The following is a 19386-nucleotide window of genomic DNA, read 5'->3' as shown; positions in this document are numbered from 1 at the left end:
AATTAAGAAAATAGAACATCTACTTAAGAAAGCTGTAGATATTTTACTGTAACACAAAACTCAAACCAGATATTTTTTTTTCCATGCACAGTAATACCTAAAAGATGTATCTACTTGTGACAAAGCCACAGAGCTTTAACTCTTTACAAGAAATCAAGATAGTGATTTAGCAGTGGAATGTATTCTTTTAACACTAATCAGACTGTAAGATCAAATTCAGACAAAACCACAAAGTGACTTTCAGGGAGAACTATGCTGTATAATCTATTAAAACCGCTGCATGAAAAGCAAACTCAATTGATCATGATGGCTCCAAGAATCTCTAGGTGACATGTTGGCATCATCGTTCCAGAAGCATTTGATTCGAAGATAATCTATTTCATTTAAGATTGCACAAGGTTCCTTCCGCAGAAGATGTTTCTGCAATTTGAATGAAAACCAAATCATGCCTGGGACCTATGGGCTATGGATTAAAGAATGACATTTTGGACAGTAAATTCTATGAAGTAATAATAATTTTTTCATAAAAATCATGGAAATCGAAATAAAATATGTCGAACAAAAGCAAAAATGCAATGCAACTACTTAAGCTGCACAATCAAGTACCTTAAACTACTAGCAAGTTAGAAAATTTTCTTACTGTATGATTTGACCGGATAGTAGAAATGGCTCCAACAGCTATATCAGATGAGAGAATACAGAAGCACAAATATGTATTTAGCATGCAGAACAGAGAAAAAAAAACCAATTTACAAGAGAATTCTTAGTACTGAATGTTGATGATGTGCAGATCAAAGGAGCTGTGTCATATCTAAGCTACTCAGGATTGAGCCTTGCTAATAAGTGCCGTAAAATTGAAATGCACAGGAAATCATTACATTCAGTGTCACATTTAAAAATCAGAACCTTAACAATTTCCCTTGGGCACTTGTATGTTTGCTTTTAAAATTTTTCAACACAAAATAGAATGTCAGGCCAGAAAATTTCGCAAAACAGACAATCAGAAGATAACAAGCACCCATAAATTTAAGAAAAGAAAATACTGACATTAGGCATCCTCGACTTGACTTTTTCTTCTTCTCCTTCTGTTTCTGGGGAGGCTTGATGACAACCTTGATTGCAGCATCAAAAACTGCTTTTACATTCTGCAAAAGTGAGAAAATGATAACGGGAATAATTCCATGCTATTCAAGCCTCCCACAGAAATACAGACATGTATGAAATTAAGGATGTCCTGTGTTTTGAGATAACCAGGGAACAAAACTGCAGTCTTATAAAGATGTATAACCAATCCGTGAATTTATTTTTGGACCAAAATAAGACCAAGATTTGAGCCTGAAATACAATGGCTCCAAGAAGTTTGAAATGGGATCTTTATTATTAATGACATGATCCATATCACATAGAGACTGACTTAACAAATTACAAGTTACCAAGTTCAAAAGAATTACAAGTTACCAAGTTCAAAGAAAGAGTTCAAGTCTATAAACCAATCCAACCAAGAACTCCTCTGTGTTGTCCGCGAGAGACCTAAGTCTCCCAATGCCATCAATACAGAGTAGATGCTAAGTTTTTTCATACCTGCTGAGTTTTTGAGCTGCACTCAATGTAATAAGCAGCACCAATCTGTTTGCGAAGTTCCTCGCCCTGTTTTAATGCAATGATTAGGGTTTAAAACCTGAATAACACCTACTACATAGTCCACCACCAGTGAGTAGAAATCATACCTGTGCAGTGCTAACAGGGAGCAAGCCAGGATGATCAGCCAGATAATGCTTATCCTCACGAAGATCTATTCGTCCATTTTAAGAGACATTACCATGTTGTCCAGAAAATTATCACATATAAATTGCAATTTTACCAAAAGTAATAAATTAACTTTGAAAGGCGCCTTTAGAAGGAGATGGGTTATTCAGATCCCACTTCAAAAGGGTAACTTAAAAGTTTGACGGTTCATTCAAATGAGTGCAGTAGTAATCCCTTTTTTAGAAGATGCAAGAGTACTCCATTTATATTTCTCTATGAAAGCAGTAAACTGTCCATTTGGTCCATTAACTTGAGAAGCAGTGTGTCCAGCAGAATTTAAAATATGCAACAACTAAATACAGCGAAAAAGTTCATCAGGCATATGGAAATGTACTCTGAACACATCTTTTCCCAAGAATGAAAAATAATGCACAAAAGAGGATGCTAAGTTTGAAACTGGAAGCTTCACACTAATCTAAACTCGATATTGGAGTAATTGCATTCTTCTATAGATGCAATAGACAACCATTCTCTAGGCTCTAAGGCCATGTTTGGTACATAGGATAATGGATATGATAGGATAATAATCATCCTCTATTATGTTTGGTTGGTTTGTATCTAAAGAAAGGGATAGGATTGCAAGGGGGATTAATCATTTAGGATGATTCAATCCTTACAAAGTGGAGAGGATTACTTTTAATCCATCGGATTGAACTTACATATCCTATTATACCCTTAAAAACTACATCAATAATTTAAACTGTATAAACTTTAAGGAAGGATAATTTTGACCAATAAATAAAATTATCCTATCATAATCCTTGCACACATCAAACATAAGATAAGATGACATTATTTAATCTAATCCTATTCATAATATCATCTTATCTTATCCTATCATAATCTTGTGCACCAAATACTTCCTAAGTGCTTTAAATTGTGCATTAGTCTTCTGACGGGCTTGACCATTATTAGATCAAAACAAGATGAAACTATCAACTTTAGAAGCTGTCTTTAAAATGCTAATTCTAGGATCAATCATTCACAATGACCACACAATTTTCATACAACCAAGCTTAAGCTCAGACCTAAGGTAATTAGAAAATAGCATCAGGTCCCCACCTACCGAAGTTTGATAAACAAATCCTTTCAGCTTAACAGATTCAAGGGCATATTTTCTGTTTATCTTATGTTCTCAAGTCTGCTGCAGTCTATATCCTATTTCCTTTGATCTTTACAGGACATGTAACTTGGATTAAAAAGTAAATTTCTAGTATATCAAGTAGATTTTGAACAAGATTTTCCGATTATACACATTAATCAGTGTCAATTCCAGTACCTCTTAATTAAATTTATTTCCTACTCTGTCTCCTTTGCAGTCACAACCTAGCTAAAATCTCCATTTCAAACACGCACAGAATTGGCAAATAGAAATTGTGTTTAAAACAATATTCTATTACTATATCCCTTGTCAGAACTCAAATTCCTTAAAGCATTTGCCAAAAGGGGAAAGAATGAATATTACAGCAGCTTTAAAGTACGCATATCATTTAACTACTTTTTAAACTCTAAGTAATGAACAGTTCAAAAATTTTGGGAGCGAATGTCTGATATCTGGTGATGCTACTCTACTACAATATAAGGAACTAAATCGACATTGGATTTAACTGAAGAGGCATTCATTTTAGAGAAATACTAAAGAAATGGTTGCCCATTTACCCAATTTGGTGCCAACCAGAACCACAGGGACGCCGGGGGCAAAATGTTGAAGTTCAGGGATCCACTGTCAAAGAAAGCAATGTATTAGAGAATTAAAGAAGATTAACATAACACATCACAATTGTTCAAAGAAATTAAAGATCCAGGATAAATTCACCTTTTTTAGAACATTTTCGTAGCTTGCTCGACTAACTAATGAGAAAGCTAAGACAAAGATATCTGCCCCTCTGTAACTCAAAGGCCTTAATCTATTGTAATCCTCTTGTCCTACAAAAAGTCATCAAAACTTCACAACAAGTTTAAGAATTAAGACAGTATAGTTACCAAATTTGACTTAAAAAAAGAAAGTGCCATAATGAATGTAAAATGAAGCTTTTTAAGCACGGTTTTGAAGAAGTAGAGGATAAACATCAAATAGAATTGATACCAGCCGTGTCCCAAAGACCTAAGTTCACAGTTGTGCCTTCAACTACAACGTTTGCACTGAAGTTATCAAAAACAGTTGGTATGTAATCCTGATACAAAAAACAACAAAATCCCAGATTCAAAAGAACCGAAAAGGCCCCATGGAATTATAGAACAAGAAAAACCCATAACATTTACCAAATTGTAAGAACCCAAAAGGACAAACTTTTCATGATCATGAACAAGCCAAAAACATGTTCAGAAACATTAAGTTAGAGATTTTGCATGAAACAAGAAGAAAAGCCATGAAAAAATAGAAAATTCATTTGCAAAAAAAAAAAAAAAAAACCTTAACAGACTACAAAAATGAACATCAAAACTGAGATACCCAGGCCAGAGAGAAAAAAGAACATACAGTGGGGAACTTGTTACTTGTATAGCAAATAAGCATGCAAGTCTTGCCAACAGCTCCATCTCCAACTGTTACACACTTGATAAACCTTGAAGCACTTGAAGCCATTGAAACACACACACAAAAAAGAAAAAAGCAAATAAAGAAGAAAAAAGACAAATGGGTAGTTTTGTTGGGTGGATCAATTTATGGTCTTTTTCTTTGTTTTTTTTTAACTTTGTGTTCAGAGTCAAAGAGAGAGTGAGAGAGAAAACTCGCGGTGGATCACATGCTTCTCACTCAGTTCATTTCTTCTGTAACAATTCTATAACTACTCTACTTCTTTTATTATTACTATTATTATTATTATTATTATTATTGTGAAAATGTGTTTCTTTATCTCTCCATTTTTTTTTTAAAATTTGCAAGATAATGACTTCCAAGAGTTTTTTAAGGTCATAAAAAAGCCTAGACTTTTCAACGTAGTGTTTTTTTTTTTTTTGGTCAATTTCTTTTCTAATGTAACTCCACTGATTGATAATATTTCATAAAAAACAAAAACACATTTAGCCTGACAATGGTTCCAGTAAAAAAAAATTGAATTACTCAATAAGTATCCCACGTCAATAACAAAAAAACCAAAAATATTTTTGTATTATATAAAAAATTAATAAAAAGATAATAAAAAAATTATAAATTTTAAAATTTAAAATTATTAAATATCATTACAAATATGATTGCATTAATTAATTAAATTAAATTTTAAATATAAATAATTTATTTTTTTATTTTCTTAAATTTATCAATGTACTTTTTTATTTAATATAAATAAATTTATTTAAATTAAATCTAATATATTTATTTATTTATTTATTTTCATAACCCTCCAATAAATTTGATCCCTTACAAGCATTTATCAATGAAATTTTAGTATACCTACACATTACTACGACATTGAATGGGTCCCATTGAAGTGACACCTACGACATTGAATGGGTCCCATTGAAGTGATACCTACTACATTAAATAATCGGTTTTAGGATTAGGACCACAAAAAGCATTATTATTATTATTATTATTAAAAAAGTAGCCAAAGTTCACTTTTATAAAAATTTATAGATGAATTATTCGAGGTAAAGCTCATATTTTAATTAATTAATTTTTTTATGTTGAATTTATGGTGTTAATTACTATATTTTTTAATATTAAATCAATTTGATATATTAAACAACAACAGGAGTTGCAATTTTATACTAAAAAAAATGCTATTAATTCAGACCTATCAAAGTTGGTTTTGGTTCCGCCCATTGAAAATGTTCATATATGAAAAACTAATTTATTTCAAATACCCATCAAGATGTTAGGTATCCCCACACAAATGTGTTTTTGAAGGAAGAAAAACTAACTAATAGAAGGGGTAGAAGGAAGTAAATGTGTTTGTTTATTTGTTTAATTATTAAGTTATGGGTACTTGATTCAAATATAAATTGCTTCAAAGCATGCATGTCATAATACAAAGAATAATTTATTTAAATTTTTTTAATAAGTGATTGGTTCAATTAATTAAAATTTATTTTTTTTGATAAAAAAGTTTTGAGTTTGAATTTTATTATTGATCGCTTGTTGGGATAATTTTGAATGCATATTCTATAATAATCTATCTTAAATTGTTAGATATGATATATTTTATCTTAATTTAAGGGATTGGGTAACTTATTTATCTCGAATTTTTCTTAAAAAAAAAAAAACTTATTTAAACTTTTAGAGCAACTTGAAATTTCAATTTCAATATCTCAAGTTGAATTTGAATCTTAAAATGGGTGCAATGAGAGTTAAGTTCAAATTTTAAACAAGATCTGATAATTAAAAATATGATATGATAATTGAATACCAAAATAATACGAATAAAAGACACAAAAATAACACGATTTAAAATTTTACAAAAATCATAGATATGTTAAATAAAATCAAAAAATTACATTTTTATATTTTCGTGTCAATATGAATTATAATACGTAATTTTTATGTAAAATATAATATAAATATAATATTTTACACGACACAATGACACTAATTACCAAATCTATCTTAAATAAGATAGAATGGAAATTATGTTATAAAAGAAAAATTATAACTCTCTTAAATCACATGTACCAAAAAAGAGAGTTACGAGTTTAAAGTTTAAATAAGAGAATAGAAAATAGAAACCGTTTTGATTAATGAAAAGTTAGGGAAAACAAATATGGTATGCTGAAAACGTGCATATGAAAATAGAATAAAGAAAGACTTAAAAAAAAAAAAGGAGATTTAAAACAAGAGGAAGAAGAGAAAAGTCTAGCTGGGTTGGCCATCCCACTAAATTTGCAAAAGTTAAGACAAAAAAGGCAGTTCTAAAGCAAGAAAAAAATGGAGAGCCAACCATAATTATTGCAGGTTTCAAGAGGGGTGGTGGAAGGTATTAAGTAAAGATTAAGTAAACATAATCAAAGAAAGGGTTGCCCACAAAGGAGGAAAAATATATTTGCCAGAATGCAAGCAAAGCTAAACAGCTGTTTTAAAAAAATGTTGTGATATTAATTTGTTCAATATTTTGCCTAAAAGCATGCTTTTATAGTTTTATTGCAACAACAAGGATGCTTGTTCTTTAGTTTGTTGCAGCTGCAATGCTTTTTTTAAACAAAAAAAAAAGTCATAGTCTAAATATAATAAAGACAATAGAAATCAATAAGTAGTTAATTTAATCGGTTAGGTTCATCCATTTCAAATAAGAGATTTTGAGTTCGAGTCTGATCATTTATTGAGATCATTTTAAATTTGTTTTAGACTATTAAATATAACATATTTTATCTTAATTTGAGAGATTGAATAATCTATCTATCTTCAAATTTTTTTTACAAAAAAAAAAAGCTAATAAAAGAGATTATAAATATTGAAATTTAAATTTAAAAATTTGTTAAATTCTTAAGCCATTGGGGAAAAATCTTTTGGGATTTTTTTTTTTTTGAAATATTTTTTACGGGGTTATTTTATAAATAAACTTGAGAAAAAAATTAAAGTCCTTTTATGCTATATAGCTTGCATGCTAAGTTGATTTCATTAAGGCTATGGTTTGTGCTTCCCCTTTTAGGGCTTAGGTTCCACAGCTAAGCATACAATAATTTTACAATTAAACTAGAAACATAAATGTTAACTTGGGAAGACAAGACAAGGTAGGCTTTCCCGTCTGTGTTATGTTATGTGAGAGAAGACGGGACACAACTGAACCCAATACAAGTTTGAACAAGGCCTAAATCAACCATAAACTAAGCCTATCTCAATTCTCAAAGGGCGAAGCCTGGATATTGGGTTTCCCCCAGCCCACCCCCGATTGAAGCCGAGCGGAAGCCAATCCAATTCCCCAAATGCCTGATTTGGCCGACAACATTGACAACGTGACAACCTTTGCCAATGCCATTCAAACAAACGCAAGGCCGAGGACTAGGCACTGAGTCTAAAGTAACGACAAACAAACAAACAAACAAACAAACAAGCAGAGTCCAAAAACAACTACAATTAGCTTTCCTTTCTCTTCCCTCCATCTCTCGTTGTCTCCGATCAAATATAAATACTTACTTCTAATAGCACTGTACTCTCTTTCTCTCCAAGAATTCCTTTCTTTGATCCCAAAGGAAAGCTTCTTCCGTTAATTGATCGCCATTCCTTTTTCGTAATAAATAAATGGAAGATGCCAAAAGAAAAAGAGGCCGAAAACCCAAAGTCCCTAATCCCTCTGAAGCCCTAGAATCCCCTTCCTCCAACATTGCATTAGACGACGTCTTCTCCGTCAGTAACGTCGAAATCATCCCCTCCACCACCACTTCCACATCCGCCGCCGCAACCACCACCTCTGCCCGCCCTCGTGGCCGCCCCAAAAAACTCCCCAAGCTCCCCGAAAACCCCGAGCCTCTACATCCTCAACTTCCGCCCGCAATCCTCTCCCCTAGCCGCCGCATTCCCAACGGCAACGCCACTGGAGTTGGAGGAGGAGGAGGTGGCGGAGGGGAATTGAGCGGGGATTCGGTCGGAGGTCGGGTGTTGCCGGCAATGGATGCAGTAGTGAAGGTGTTTTGCGTTCATACGGAGCCAAATTTCTCGTTGCCTTGGCAGAGAAAAAGGCAGTATAGTTCAAGTAGTAGTGGGTTCGTGATCGGAGGGAGAAGGGTACTGACGAATGCGCATTCCGTGGAACATTACACTCAGGTTAAAGTTAAGAAACGTGGGTCTGATACTAAGTACTTGGCTACTGTCCTTGCTATTGGAACCGAATGTGATATTGGTATGTTAAGTTCTCACATGAATAAATCGAATTTCTAATAAACGCTGGTAATCCGATACTACTACCAATGTTTTGGCCTAGCATGTTATAATGTCAGCATAAAGGAAATTGAAATTATTACACTATGGTGAAAAACTGAAAATAATACCCTAAGTAAATGATGAATAATAATCATATTCATTATAACTATTGCTAACTAGTATCATTGCCCTACCGTTTCTAATTATTTTGTAATGCTTAAATGAAGATATTGCATATATTCTATATATGAAATGAAAATTTCTAATTACTTGAAGTAGAGAGGGTGGCAAAGATTTCTTCCGCCTATGGAGGCAAAGCACGAAGTTTAAACTATTAAGTAAGCTTCTTGGGGTGTGAGGATTGCTCTCTCTCTGTCTTTCAATCTTTCTTCCCTCCCTCCTTGGTTGTTATTACTATATTTTAGATATTAAGTACTTCAAAGATATTTAAGCAATGATGAGAAGGAAACGTGAATTAAGTTTCATGTTTTGAGAGGTACGAGTTTATTTTTTTTCTAATAGAGTACAAGTATTCTGTGTGGGCATCATATACGAGGCACAGACATAGAAAACTGATCTATGGTTTATGAGAGCTGAATGTAAATTTCTTTGGAGGTGATGCATGGTTAAGGAGAAAGAGGATAGATGAAAAACACTAATATAGTAAGAAAATAGGAGGGGCAAATTCAACTCATTCATAGTGTGAAGTGTGAACTCATGTTCAAGAGAGAGGTGCTTGGACTTCAGTCAGTCTGATGTAAAAAATAATTGAAATTCTGGAGATATCTGCATGGCTTCAGATGATAGCTTTCTTTCTTTATTTGGTGAATATATGCTTTGGTTTATGTGGTGATGTAGCAATGCTTACGGTTAATGATGATGAGTTCTGGGAAGGTGTGTCACCAGTGGAATTTGGAGAATTGCCTGCACTTCAAGATGCTGTGACTGTTGTTGGTTACCCAATTGGGGGAGATACAATCTCTGTGACAAGTGGAGTTGTATCACGAATAGAAATCCTGTCTTATGTTCACGGGTCCACAGAGCTCCTGGGTTTGCAGGTTACATAATTACTTTTCTAGCATTTCTTTTACATGCAATATCTAACCCATTAAAAATTTTCTTCTATTATCTATTATCGACTATTTGCAGATAGATGCTGCTATAAACTCCGGAAATTCTGGTGGGCCTGCCTTCAATGATAAAGGCAGTTGTGTGGGCATCGCATTTCAGTCACTCAAACATGAAGACGTAGAAAATATAGGGTATGTGATACCAACACCTGTTATCCAGCACTTCATCCAAGACTACGAGAAGAATGAAGCATATACTGGTAAATTTAGTTTGAGTTCTGTTAAATAATACTTTTTATCAATCTACTTTAAAGTTATGATTGTGTGATGAAAGTGCTATCTGCTGTGTTTATCATCCTGCTGAACTTGTCATGATCTCTCTGATTGTGCTAGGATTCCCAATTTTGGGGGTTGAGTGGCAGAAAATGGAAAATCCTGATTTGCGAACGGCAATGAGTATGAAACCTGATCAGAAAGGTGTTCGAATCCGAAGAGTTGATCCCACAGCTCCAGAATCTGGGGTTTTGAAGTCATCAGATATTATGCTCAGCTTTGATGGGGTTGATATTGCCAACGATGGAACAGGTAAGGTGTTCTTTATCTATACATAGATACATAATGCACCTGCGCACAGACTTGTGCTGTATGGATACACATATACACTCTGCCATGTTTTTACGGAGTGAAATTTTTATGCACCAGCTTCGTAAGTAGTGAAAATCCTTGTTATCATAAGAGTGAACTGTTATTATTACAATGAACTAAACAAGTTTGTGTATGGTCCTCAGAAAGTACTTTATAGTAAGTTTATCATTACTATAAAATGTGTGTTTCTAGGGCTTTATGCAATTACAGGTTAACAATTCAAACCAAAAAGGGTGAGGGTGGAATTGAATAGGGAACTTTTCTGAGGCCTTTAGTTAATCTTTTAAATATGAATTCCTGGATTAACCAATTATGAATTTATGATTAAGAGCCGCTATCTCCACAACTATGAATGAGTCTTGTCAGAACCAGACCGTTGTGGTATCGGGAACCAGTGGCCTATCCGGTCTGGAACATGTTAAAAAACTTATTGACATTAAATAAGTTAAGAACTGGTCAAGCTTCCTGTTAAACCAGGTTTGACCGAATTTTGAATCGGTTTTTTATTTAAATCATTATTTATTGTTTATAAAATTATTGTAAATAGTGGGATTTGAATCCTTACCATCTTTTTGTCTCATTAAAAAACTAGCCATTAAGTCAAATTCATTTATTTGTTATGTATCTGTCATTTAATATATATTCAATAATAGATTATTTATTTAAAGTATAACCAATGCATGTTTTAAACCGGTTAGGCCAGTTGAACTAGACATCTAACTGGTTAGACCTCCAGTTTGGTTATTAAAAAATTGTTATGAACTTTACTAAATGTACTAATGAGAGTTAGTTATGTCAGAAATGTTAATCCATACAGCACTATTAACTTGAAAGATAGCTAAAATTGCTATCAATATTTTTATTAGGACAACTGACAAGTTCAATTCTTCTCTTTTTATCTTCTGTTCAATCCCTTTTGTTCATTTTTTTTCTGATGTTGCATTTGTTTTCCAATCTTGATGTTTTCTCAGTTCCTTTTCGGCATGGAGAACGCATAGGTTTCAGTTACCTTGTGTCACAAAAATATAGTGGAGATAGTTCAGCAATTAAAGTTCTTCGTGATTCTGAGATTCTAAATTTCAACATCAAACTTGCATCGCACAGAAGGCTTATTCCAGCACACAACAAGGGCAGACCTCCTTCATATTATATAATTGCAGGATTTGTGTTTACAATTGTGTCTGTCCCATATTTACGTTCCGAGGTACCTTTTTTTCTTCAAAATCTAGTGCCTCCGTCTGTCACAATAATAAAATAAAGCCTCTGAAGACCTGTTTTGCTAGCTTAGATGCTATAAAGTGAAGATCCTTTATGCATGCTCAAAAAGTAGATAATATTAATCTATTTTTATTTCAATATTGCGCTATATGTATGATTGTTCATGTTCTTTTTTGGAGTGTCAAAAGCCATGAATCCGTATGCATGTTTGACTGAGCATATTTCTGTTGAATTTTGCATTCAAAGTGCACAACACAGGTTCCAGCTGCCTCAGTCGGCTTAGTGAATTCAGCTCTGCTGGTTTACTTTCTTAGTGGATTGAATATTCTCTTAAAACCTGCAATTTTGTTGTTTATGTAGTTTGTAATAGCCTAAATAAACATTTCTAGACCCTTCTTGATGTTGGGGTTGTAGAGAATACTTTGAAAATGAAATTTTCCTCATCATTCTATCTGTGATTTGTGGAAGAACTTCATATTTCCCAATCACCCCCAAATTCTCTGGTGCCTAGGTGGTTGCCAAAGAATTTCATAAATTAATGTTTCTGTTGAAGCTGGATTAGTCTGTGCTGTTAATAAATGCTCAATACTGCAATGTCTTGGGATAGAGGATGTTCTGAATTGGATGAGTTGATTGGGTGTGAGTTAAATGCTATATCATCTTTTTTCATGTTTTTAGGAACTGGAAAAGGACTTTATGCAATGGTTTACCATTTTCTTTTGCCACCTTCTGACTGTATTAGTTTTCCTGTTGTGTGCATCATTAGACTTTTTTTTTTCAAATTATGTAATAGATGGATCAGAAGATGACTGATTGTTAGGATTTCAAGCAAATTTTGGTGTTCCTTATTAAGTCTTTTCTTTTTGTAGTGAGATTTTATATGACTATTTAGTCAAATTGTGTTTTTACTGTTGATCTCATTGTGCTAAATCGGACATGCTTATCACCTATGGTGTTATAAAAATAAGAGCATAAAAATGTAGAACTTCAATTTCTCATCAATTTCTTGACAGTATTGAGTTTTATTTTTCAAAAGTTAGCAATAAAATCAGCAGTTTTAGGTTTTGTTTCCAAATAATCCAGCTGTATTTTGCATATTTATTCAGTATGGGAAGGATTATGAATATGAAGCTCCAGTAAAGCTTTTGGACAAACTCTTGCATTCAATGCCACAATCACCTGATGAACAGCTTGTTGTGGTGTCTCAGGTTCTCTCTCTCTCTCTCTCTCTTTGTGTGTGTGTGTGTTTGCATGCACATGCATATGCCTACTTATTACAGTGGGCATGTTCTGCTAATCCGTTCTTCTAACATATTTTCTTAAAAATTCTTTTGAAGGTTCTTGTGTCTGATATCAATATAGGATATGAGGACATTGTTAACACTCAGGTTAGGATCATCAGTCCGTTGCAACTATTTTTTATTTCAGGAGTTCAATTTCTTTTATTTGTCGGATACAAATACCTTCTGTGTTTTGTACCTATGCAGGTCCTTGCATTTAATGGTAAGCTTGTGAAGAATTTAAAGAGCTTGGCTGAGATGGTAGAGAACTGTGATGATGAATTTTTGAAATTTGATTTAGAATATGAACAGGTTTTCCTTTTTTCTCTCTCTCTGTCGACATGCATGCACACTCCAACACATGCTCTTGTTGCACTGCTCTTAGATTCATGTGTGTTTTTTAATGTAGATAGTAGTACTTAGGACAAAGACGGCGAAGGCGGCTACTCCAGACATTTTCACTATGCATTGCATACCATCAGCTATGTCGGACGATCTCAAGACATGAAAATGACCGTACCTAATTGATTGATTTGTTGTAGCTTTTCTATGGGTAATTTTTGTTTTTTGCCACATCTAGGAAGCAACGTTATATTTTGCGGAATGGGGCTTGTCAGGTAAGTGTTTATAGCCTTCTTGGTCGGATATCATACTAGGACTGCTAATATGAAACAATGATGTCCCATTTTAAGGCGATTAAAAGCATTTTTGCACTTAGCTATGAATGGGTTTGCCCATCCGCTATTGATTGTCAAACATTTCTTTTTTATTTTCCCTTGTATGAATTTTGTATACATCTTTGAAGCATTTGTTTTGTTTGATCGCTACTATAATGTATATATATATATATATATATATATATATATATATATTTGAGAAATGAAAGCCTAGTCGTGGTTATATTTTCTCACTACTTAATAATTAGAATTGCCTTGTTGAATGGAAAACATATCTTCAATCGTCCAAAGTCATCAGCCATGCTTGTATCTCCAGCTCTACCACCAGACGCACAAAAAAAAAAAAAAAAAAGAAACTTAATCCCGAAATTTTGGTGGAAACTATAATAACTATAAAGGGTTATTTGATTTGTGGAATTATAGATTTCGAGAGAAAATATGTTTTTGAAAAAGTGTGCTACTCAGGGTTATTTTTTATTTTTAAGATATTTTGTATTCAAATTTATTTATTTAATTAAAAAATTTACGTATATTAATTTTTAAATAATTATCATAAACTTCGTAATATATGACATTAACTTTTCATTGGTTTTTATTAATAATAAATATTCAAATGATAAATAATGATAAAAGAAAATAAATATTTTTATGATTGTTACTTTTATTTATAAAATATTATCAATAAAAAAGTATGGAAGATTATTTAAGATATTATTGATTGAATAACGTTTTAAATAATTTTTTTTACTATTTTAAAAGGGATTATTTAAGACAAAAAATGTCTTAAAAAATTTTATATATATATTTCTTAAAAGTTGATTATTGAAAGTATATTTGAGAAAAATATCTTAAATAATTTCTTTTAAAAAATTAAAAGAGATTATTTAATATATTTTTAATCCAAAAACCTCTTAAATAGTTTTTTTGTTTTTTTTTTTTAAATCATTCTAGAAAATATGAGGACATTATATAGGGTATTTTTTTATCCAAAAATATCTTAAATAATATTCTCATATTTTTTTAAAAATATTATTTAAAGTATTTTTTATCCAAAAATATTTAAATAATACCCTTTAAAAAATAAAAAAATTATTTAAAGTATTTTTTCTTTAAAAACACATTAAATAATCTCGTTAAAAAAATAAAAAAATTATTTAAAATATTTCTATAAAAATATCTTAAATAATCTATTGGTAAAAATATAAAAAATTATGTAAGATATTTTTTATACAAAAATATCTTAAATAATTTTTTTATAAAATATTACTCCTAAACCTTAAATTTTAAAATATAAAAGAATTATATAAAATATTTCTTAATGTCAAACGTCTTAATTGTAATTGAAAAGAAAATTTCTATATAAATTCTAATTACTTCCAAACACATTTTTCAAAAAAATAATGATTATTTTATAATTTTTTATTTAAATTAAATTTAAAAATAAAATAACTTTTTATGCAAAATCCTAAAATATCAAAAGAAGAAATAAATTTATGATTATGACATTTTAAATACTATTAAAAATCTGTCACTTTTTTTCATAATTAGATTACCCTTAATCAAATATTTCAAATTCCTACCATCAAAATTTCAGAAATAAATTTATGAATTTTTTCGAACCGGACGTTACCTAACTGCAATTTTTTCGTAGGAGTGGATATATCGATAATTCACACATTTATAAAGAAGGGCTCAGTTGCTAGCAAATAATAAGAATTCTCATCCTCTTATTCATTAACAAGAAAAAAAGACACTATCATTTATGCATCAAGATGTCCATGTAAGAGAGGGGTGTTTGATGATGACGATGATGATGATGACGACGAGGACGACGACTGTAGCTTATGCATGTTGACGATTTCGTCCTTTTCTTCTTTGGACTGCGCCCATATCACTCCGTAAAAGCCAGTAACAATGATGGCTGCTCCAACAATGCTGCAAAGGACAGGAGGGTTACTATCAAATCAATTTAAGTTTTATAAAGGTAAGGCCCTAAGGTGACCCATGGAATCCTTTTTCGTCTTAAAAACTGAAAGTATGAATGAAGGAAAGTGTTGCTTGCAACTTCTCATTTTGAAGCATTTCAGCATTCACTTCTCAGCCCAGAGTCAGACTTGAGTTCGGTGAAACATTTTTATACAGGGGGCTAGATAGGGTCATGTCACCCTTCTTTTTTTAAGAAAAAAAAAAAATTTCTTAAAACTTTTTTATATAAGTATTATTTTAAAAATATTAAAATATTGACTAATGATTCAAACCTCGTTATATTCGTTTTCATTTAAAGAAAAAAAAACTAATATTGATTAATGACTCAAACTTCTCCAAGATATATTATCTAAATACATATATAGGTGGCAAATTTTGATATGATTCAAAAAATCGACTTAACCAGCCTTAAATTGAAACTGACTCTAATACGATAATATATTAAAATTGCCTATCTGAACTTGACTTAACTCGAATTTAAGATAATCAAAACATAAAAGACCTCATATCCAACTTAGCTTGATTTAAGGTAACCTAAAACCCAAAATGACCTGTCATTTATGGTGACCTGAACTCAAATTAATCTGACTCTGAATTACTTTGGAGTTTGGCTTATATTGAGTTGAAGCCTTAATCAATTCAAACCATGCATTCTTATATACCTAAAATTTTTAGTAAATAAAATATTTAACACTTATTTGCAAGTTCAATAAACACCCAGACGAAGAATATAGTTGAACATAAATCAAAGAAACATGAAAAGAGATTAAAAAATTAAAACTTTATCAACATATAAAAGAAATTAGATGAAAAGAGATAGATAGCATAAGCCAAATATATAAGCAATTAATCACTATAATATTAGTTGAAAGTTATCATAGTAAAATATTTCTTACTTTTCATTTTTTTACAAATTACAATAGTTTTATTTGAATTTTATCCTAATAATTTGTAATGATTTGATTCTTAAAATAATTCAAACCCGAAATAACCCGACTCAAAACAATTCAGTTTTTGAATGACTTGATATGTGTAGTAACCCAAACTTCACTCAACTTAAAACGAGCTAAAACCCAAGTGACCTGATAAATAAAGAAACCCAAATCCGACAAAATCTGATCAAACCTGTGACATGAAATGATTTGAATCCAAAATAACCCAACTCAAAAGTCTAAACCAATCCAACTTGCTCTATTGTGATCACTAATTTCATGATTGATGTTCAAACTGTAATGGAATTGTCCCTATTGATGAGTTGACAAACTACCTTAAGATTTGAGAATTAAGAAACTAAAGATTTCATTATTTGATCATGAACCTTGATTAAAAAAAATGGAAACATATTCACTTTTTTTTTTGTTTGGCATGCACCAATTTTTCTGTTTAATTTTTATGGCTTGCTAAAGGAGAGGAAGAGGAGGCTTTCAAGATTTCTACTCTTAGTCAGTAAACCCTCTAATTTTATATGCTTCAAATTCTTCAGATAAATGATTAAATCAAATAACATTTGTTTATCCAATGCTATAATAGAAGTAACTGAGCAGTACTTTATTAGCTGATAAAGAGAACGAAAATGTTTGCAAAAATTCAACATTCCCATGTTTTATGTCATATAAAAGAGAAAAAAAAAAAAAAAACCCTAGCTAGCATTTAATATTTTTGACATGAATCAATTGTCCATTTGCCCCATTTGGAGCCAAAGAAATTCCAATGCATTATTAATTTGTGTTTTTGTCATGTATCTCATTGCTAGTATGAATGTAAACAAACCGGTAGGCTACTTGAACATCCGGTCTAAACTAGTTTATGTTCATTTACTAATTTAAATAAACAAATTTGAGCAAAAATTTTCATTTACAAGCTCTTGTAATAAATAATCCAAGTTCAGACAGAAGTGAGTGCCTGCGTCATTTATGTTAACGAACAGCTTGATAACTAAAAAAGTTTGAAAATGATGTAAGGAGTTTGTTACCTTCCAATATATAGCGTTTCTCCAAGGAAAATGAACCCCAAGAAGGCAGCAATAGCAATACTTAAGGGTTTGAACATGGCTACAAAGACTGGCCCTTTCCGTCGTATGCACCATGCTATCACAGCAAACGTTACCACACTTCCAAATAGGGCCTGAAAAGATATTGATCTTAGATGCCAAACTTTGCTGTGCAAGATCGGAAAAGCTAACATATGAATTGCCAGTCAAAAAGAAGTTTTCTTTTGTGCGGTATACTTACCGAGTAGACCACTGAGATGAGTTCAACATCAGGACTCAATTTCCAAGCATTTGGGTTTCTTTCAGCAATCAAGGCAACCAATGTGCATTGAATGCTCCCAAAGAAGCAATAGAAGGACACTAGTGTTATCTCTGAGGGATACCCCTTAAGAATTGCCGCCTTTCAATACAGCAGGGAAGGATATCAATTCAACTCTCACAAAGATTGAACCCAAACCTAGTATAGATCATGAAATAGCATATTACCTGACCAATGATGTTTACTGAAAGGGACAAACAAGCAATGGCAACGAAGAGTCCACCTATGATCCAATTGTTTGTTGTTGCTGTTGTTGTTGTTAACATGGTTGAGGGAGATGGTTGTGAGTGTAGTTGAGATGGTGGGGAAAGTAGTGGAGGACCCTTGTAAATGGTCATAATCAGTGCTCCAGAAATGGATACCAAGGTGCCCAAGATTTTGATCTGACTCCTTGAGCTTCTCAATTCTAGCTTTTCCATCCTATAAAGTTCAAAAAAACAAATCGATATATATAGCAGGGATCAAAATTAAAACTTCTACCCTAGTCTCTAGGCATGATTGGATCCTTCAATTCAACAAAAAATAGCTGTTTAAAAATCAGAATATTAAATGAAACCTGAAGATAACAGCAAGTAAGAAAGTGAAAGCTGGAATTAAGTTGCCAAGAGCAGAAGCAAGGGTCGGAGAACTGTAGTTTACACCGGTGAATACGCAGTTCTGCATCAAAGTAATCCTGCAAAACCCAGATTCATAACCCAATTCTTTCAAGAAAAAGGAAATCAAACCCACACTTCCTAAGATCAACAAACAGAACTCTGTTAGGTTTAATTGCATACCCAGCAACGCTTAAGAGGAAAAACTTGCATAGCAAAGGTAAAGTAATTGGTGGCCTCTTTTTCCTGCACAAAAAGTCCCAAAAAAGAAAAACTTAGTATAAGTGCTCAATGATTATTGAGAACATGGAGCTAGTTGATAGATGGTGAAGAACCTAGTGCAGAAAAAAGCAGCAGGAAGAAGAATGACAGAAGCCAGAGCATTGGAGTAGACAACAAAGACAAAGTGACTCATCCCTTTGGACATGGCAGCTTTGCTGAGGGTAGTTAAGCCAACATCCAGGCACTCCACAGCCACCATGGCTGCAAATGGCGCCAAGTCAACTAAGCAGGACTTTACTTTCATCTTTCCAACTCTCATTCTTCTCTATCTCTCCAGATTGCTGGAAACTGGTTAACTTAAAAGTTGCTGTTAAACTTAACGATCGCCTTTTTTTTTTTTTTTTTTTTTCAGATGTTAAAATTGTGATTGGGACAAATTTGATAAGACGACTTGACAAAAAGACAAAAATAGTACTAAGCTCGTCACGTGTTGCATCATCTGCCACACAAACATTTGATTTGACTAATAGTTTGTAGGTTTTATTTGAACTAACAAACACCCGCGTCCATGTATCATATTTATTTAATTAATTTTTTGTTACAAAATTCATTTAATTTAAAAATAAAAAAGCGAAAACTAAAAAAATAAATAGGATGACAAGAGGTTACTATGATTGGCCTTTATTTTTTTTTATGAAAGTTATTTAATTTAAAAATAATAATAAATAAAAAAATAAAAAAAACTCATAAAGAATGTCCTTGAACTTTCATTAAGCATAAAATATTAATT

At 32.0% G+C, this 19386-nt stretch overlaps 3 protein-coding genes across 9 annotated transcripts; 1 reads left to right on the top strand and 2 right to left on the bottom strand.

Annotated features, from left to right (window-relative positions):
- Positions 1-2: 2 nt before the first annotated feature.
- Positions 3-4439, bottom strand: LOC111289737 (rac-like GTP-binding protein 3). Its single transcript, XM_022881013.2, has 8 exons — positions 4286-4439; positions 3893-3980; positions 3623-3732; positions 3466-3529; positions 1728-1792; positions 1582-1647; positions 1048-1145; positions 3-420 (listed from the first exon to the last, which is right to left on the bottom strand). Exons 1-8 carry the CDS (start codon positions 4388-4390, stop codon positions 384-386), a joined length of 633 nt encoding a protein of 210 aa, XP_022736748.1. The 5' UTR covers positions 4391-4439; the 3' UTR covers positions 3-383.
- Positions 4440-7704: 3265 nt separating this feature from the next.
- On the top strand, positions 7705-13616 carry LOC111289801 (protease Do-like 9). 7 transcript variants are annotated; one of them, XM_022881130.2, is made up of 9 exons: positions 7705-8576; positions 9455-9654; positions 9746-9926; positions 10060-10251; positions 11283-11515; positions 12636-12737; positions 12867-12917; positions 13017-13032; positions 13390-13616. In XM_022881130.2, exons 1-9 carry the CDS (start codon positions 7979-7981, stop codon positions 13428-13430), a joined length of 1614 nt encoding a protein of 537 aa, XP_022736865.2. In that variant the 5' UTR covers positions 7705-7978; the 3' UTR covers positions 13431-13616. The 7 variants fall into 7 exon arrangements, with proteins under 7 accessions (XP_022736865.2, XP_022736861.2, XP_022736866.2 ...); XM_022881126.2 differs by having other exon boundaries at positions 13017-13121; positions 13219-13616; XM_022881131.2 differs by lacking the exon at positions 13390-13616 and adding an exon at positions 13219-13371.
- A 1530-nt stretch (positions 13617-15146) lies between these two features.
- Positions 15147-19030, bottom strand: LOC111290476 (WAT1-related protein At5g40240-like). The gene is made up of 7 exons (XM_022881795.2): positions 18710-19030; positions 18558-18620; positions 18338-18454; positions 17949-18201; positions 17704-17862; positions 17445-17596; positions 15147-15421 (listed from the first exon to the last, which is right to left on the bottom strand). Exons 1-7 carry the CDS (start codon positions 18913-18915, stop codon positions 15247-15249), a joined length of 1125 nt encoding a protein of 374 aa, XP_022737530.2. The 5' UTR covers positions 18916-19030; the 3' UTR covers positions 15147-15246.
- Positions 19031-19386: the final 356 nt, after the last annotated feature.

The sequence above is a fragment of the Durio zibethinus genome, chromosome 11, assembly GCF_047325235.1.
Source record: "Durio zibethinus cultivar Kanyao isolate XHJ-2024 chromosome 11, ASM4732523v1, whole genome shotgun sequence".
In the NCBI taxonomy this organism is placed as follows: domain Eukaryota; kingdom Viridiplantae; phylum Streptophyta; class Magnoliopsida; order Malvales; family Malvaceae; genus Durio; species Durio zibethinus.
Note: the sequence above shows the minus strand (reverse complement) of the source record. Positions and strands in the feature narration are given on the sequence as shown.

What these genes read in the sequence shown, in the direction of transcription:
- LOC111289737 (XM_022881013.2), bottom strand. Translation starts at nt 4,390, where the DNA reads ATGGCTTCAAGTGCTTCAAGGTTTATCAAGTGTGTAACAGTTGGAGAT. An exon ending in GCAGCTCAAAAACTCAGCAG is followed by an intron (nt 1,146 to 1,581) that starts GTATGAAAAAAC and finishes TCACTTTTGCAG; the next exon opens with AATGTAAAAGCAGTTTTTGA. An exon ending in TCAAGTCGAGGATGCCTAAT is followed by an intron (nt 421 to 1,047) that starts GTCAGTATTTTC and finishes TTCAAATTGCAG; the next exon opens with AAACATCTTCTGCGGAAGGA.
- LOC111289801 (XM_022881125.2), top strand. Translation starts at nt 7,979, where the DNA reads ATGGAAGATGCCAAAAGAAAAAGAGGCCGAAAACCCAAAGTCCCTAAT. An exon ending in TGGAACCGAATGTGATATTG is followed by an intron (nt 8,577 to 9,454) that starts GTATGTTAAGTT and finishes GTGGTGATGTAG; the next exon opens with CAATGCTTACGGTTAATGAT. An exon ending in AGGACATTGTTAACACTCAG is followed by an intron (nt 12,918 to 13,016) that starts GTTAGGATCATC and finishes GTACCTATGCAG; the next exon opens with GTCCTTGCATTTAATGGTAA.
- LOC111290476 (XM_022881795.2), bottom strand. Translation starts at nt 18,915, where the DNA reads ATGAGAGTTGGAAAGATGAAAGTAAAGTCCTGCTTAGTTGACTTGGCG. An exon ending in CAGTAAACATCATTGGTCAG is followed by an intron (nt 17,863 to 17,948) that starts GTAATATGCTAT and finishes CTGTATTGAAAG; the next exon opens with GCGGCAATTCTTAAGGGGTA. An exon ending in GAAACGCTATATATTGGAAG is followed by an intron (nt 15,422 to 17,444) that starts GTAACAAACTCC and finishes TGTCCTTTGCAG; the next exon opens with CATTGTTGGAGCAGCCATCA.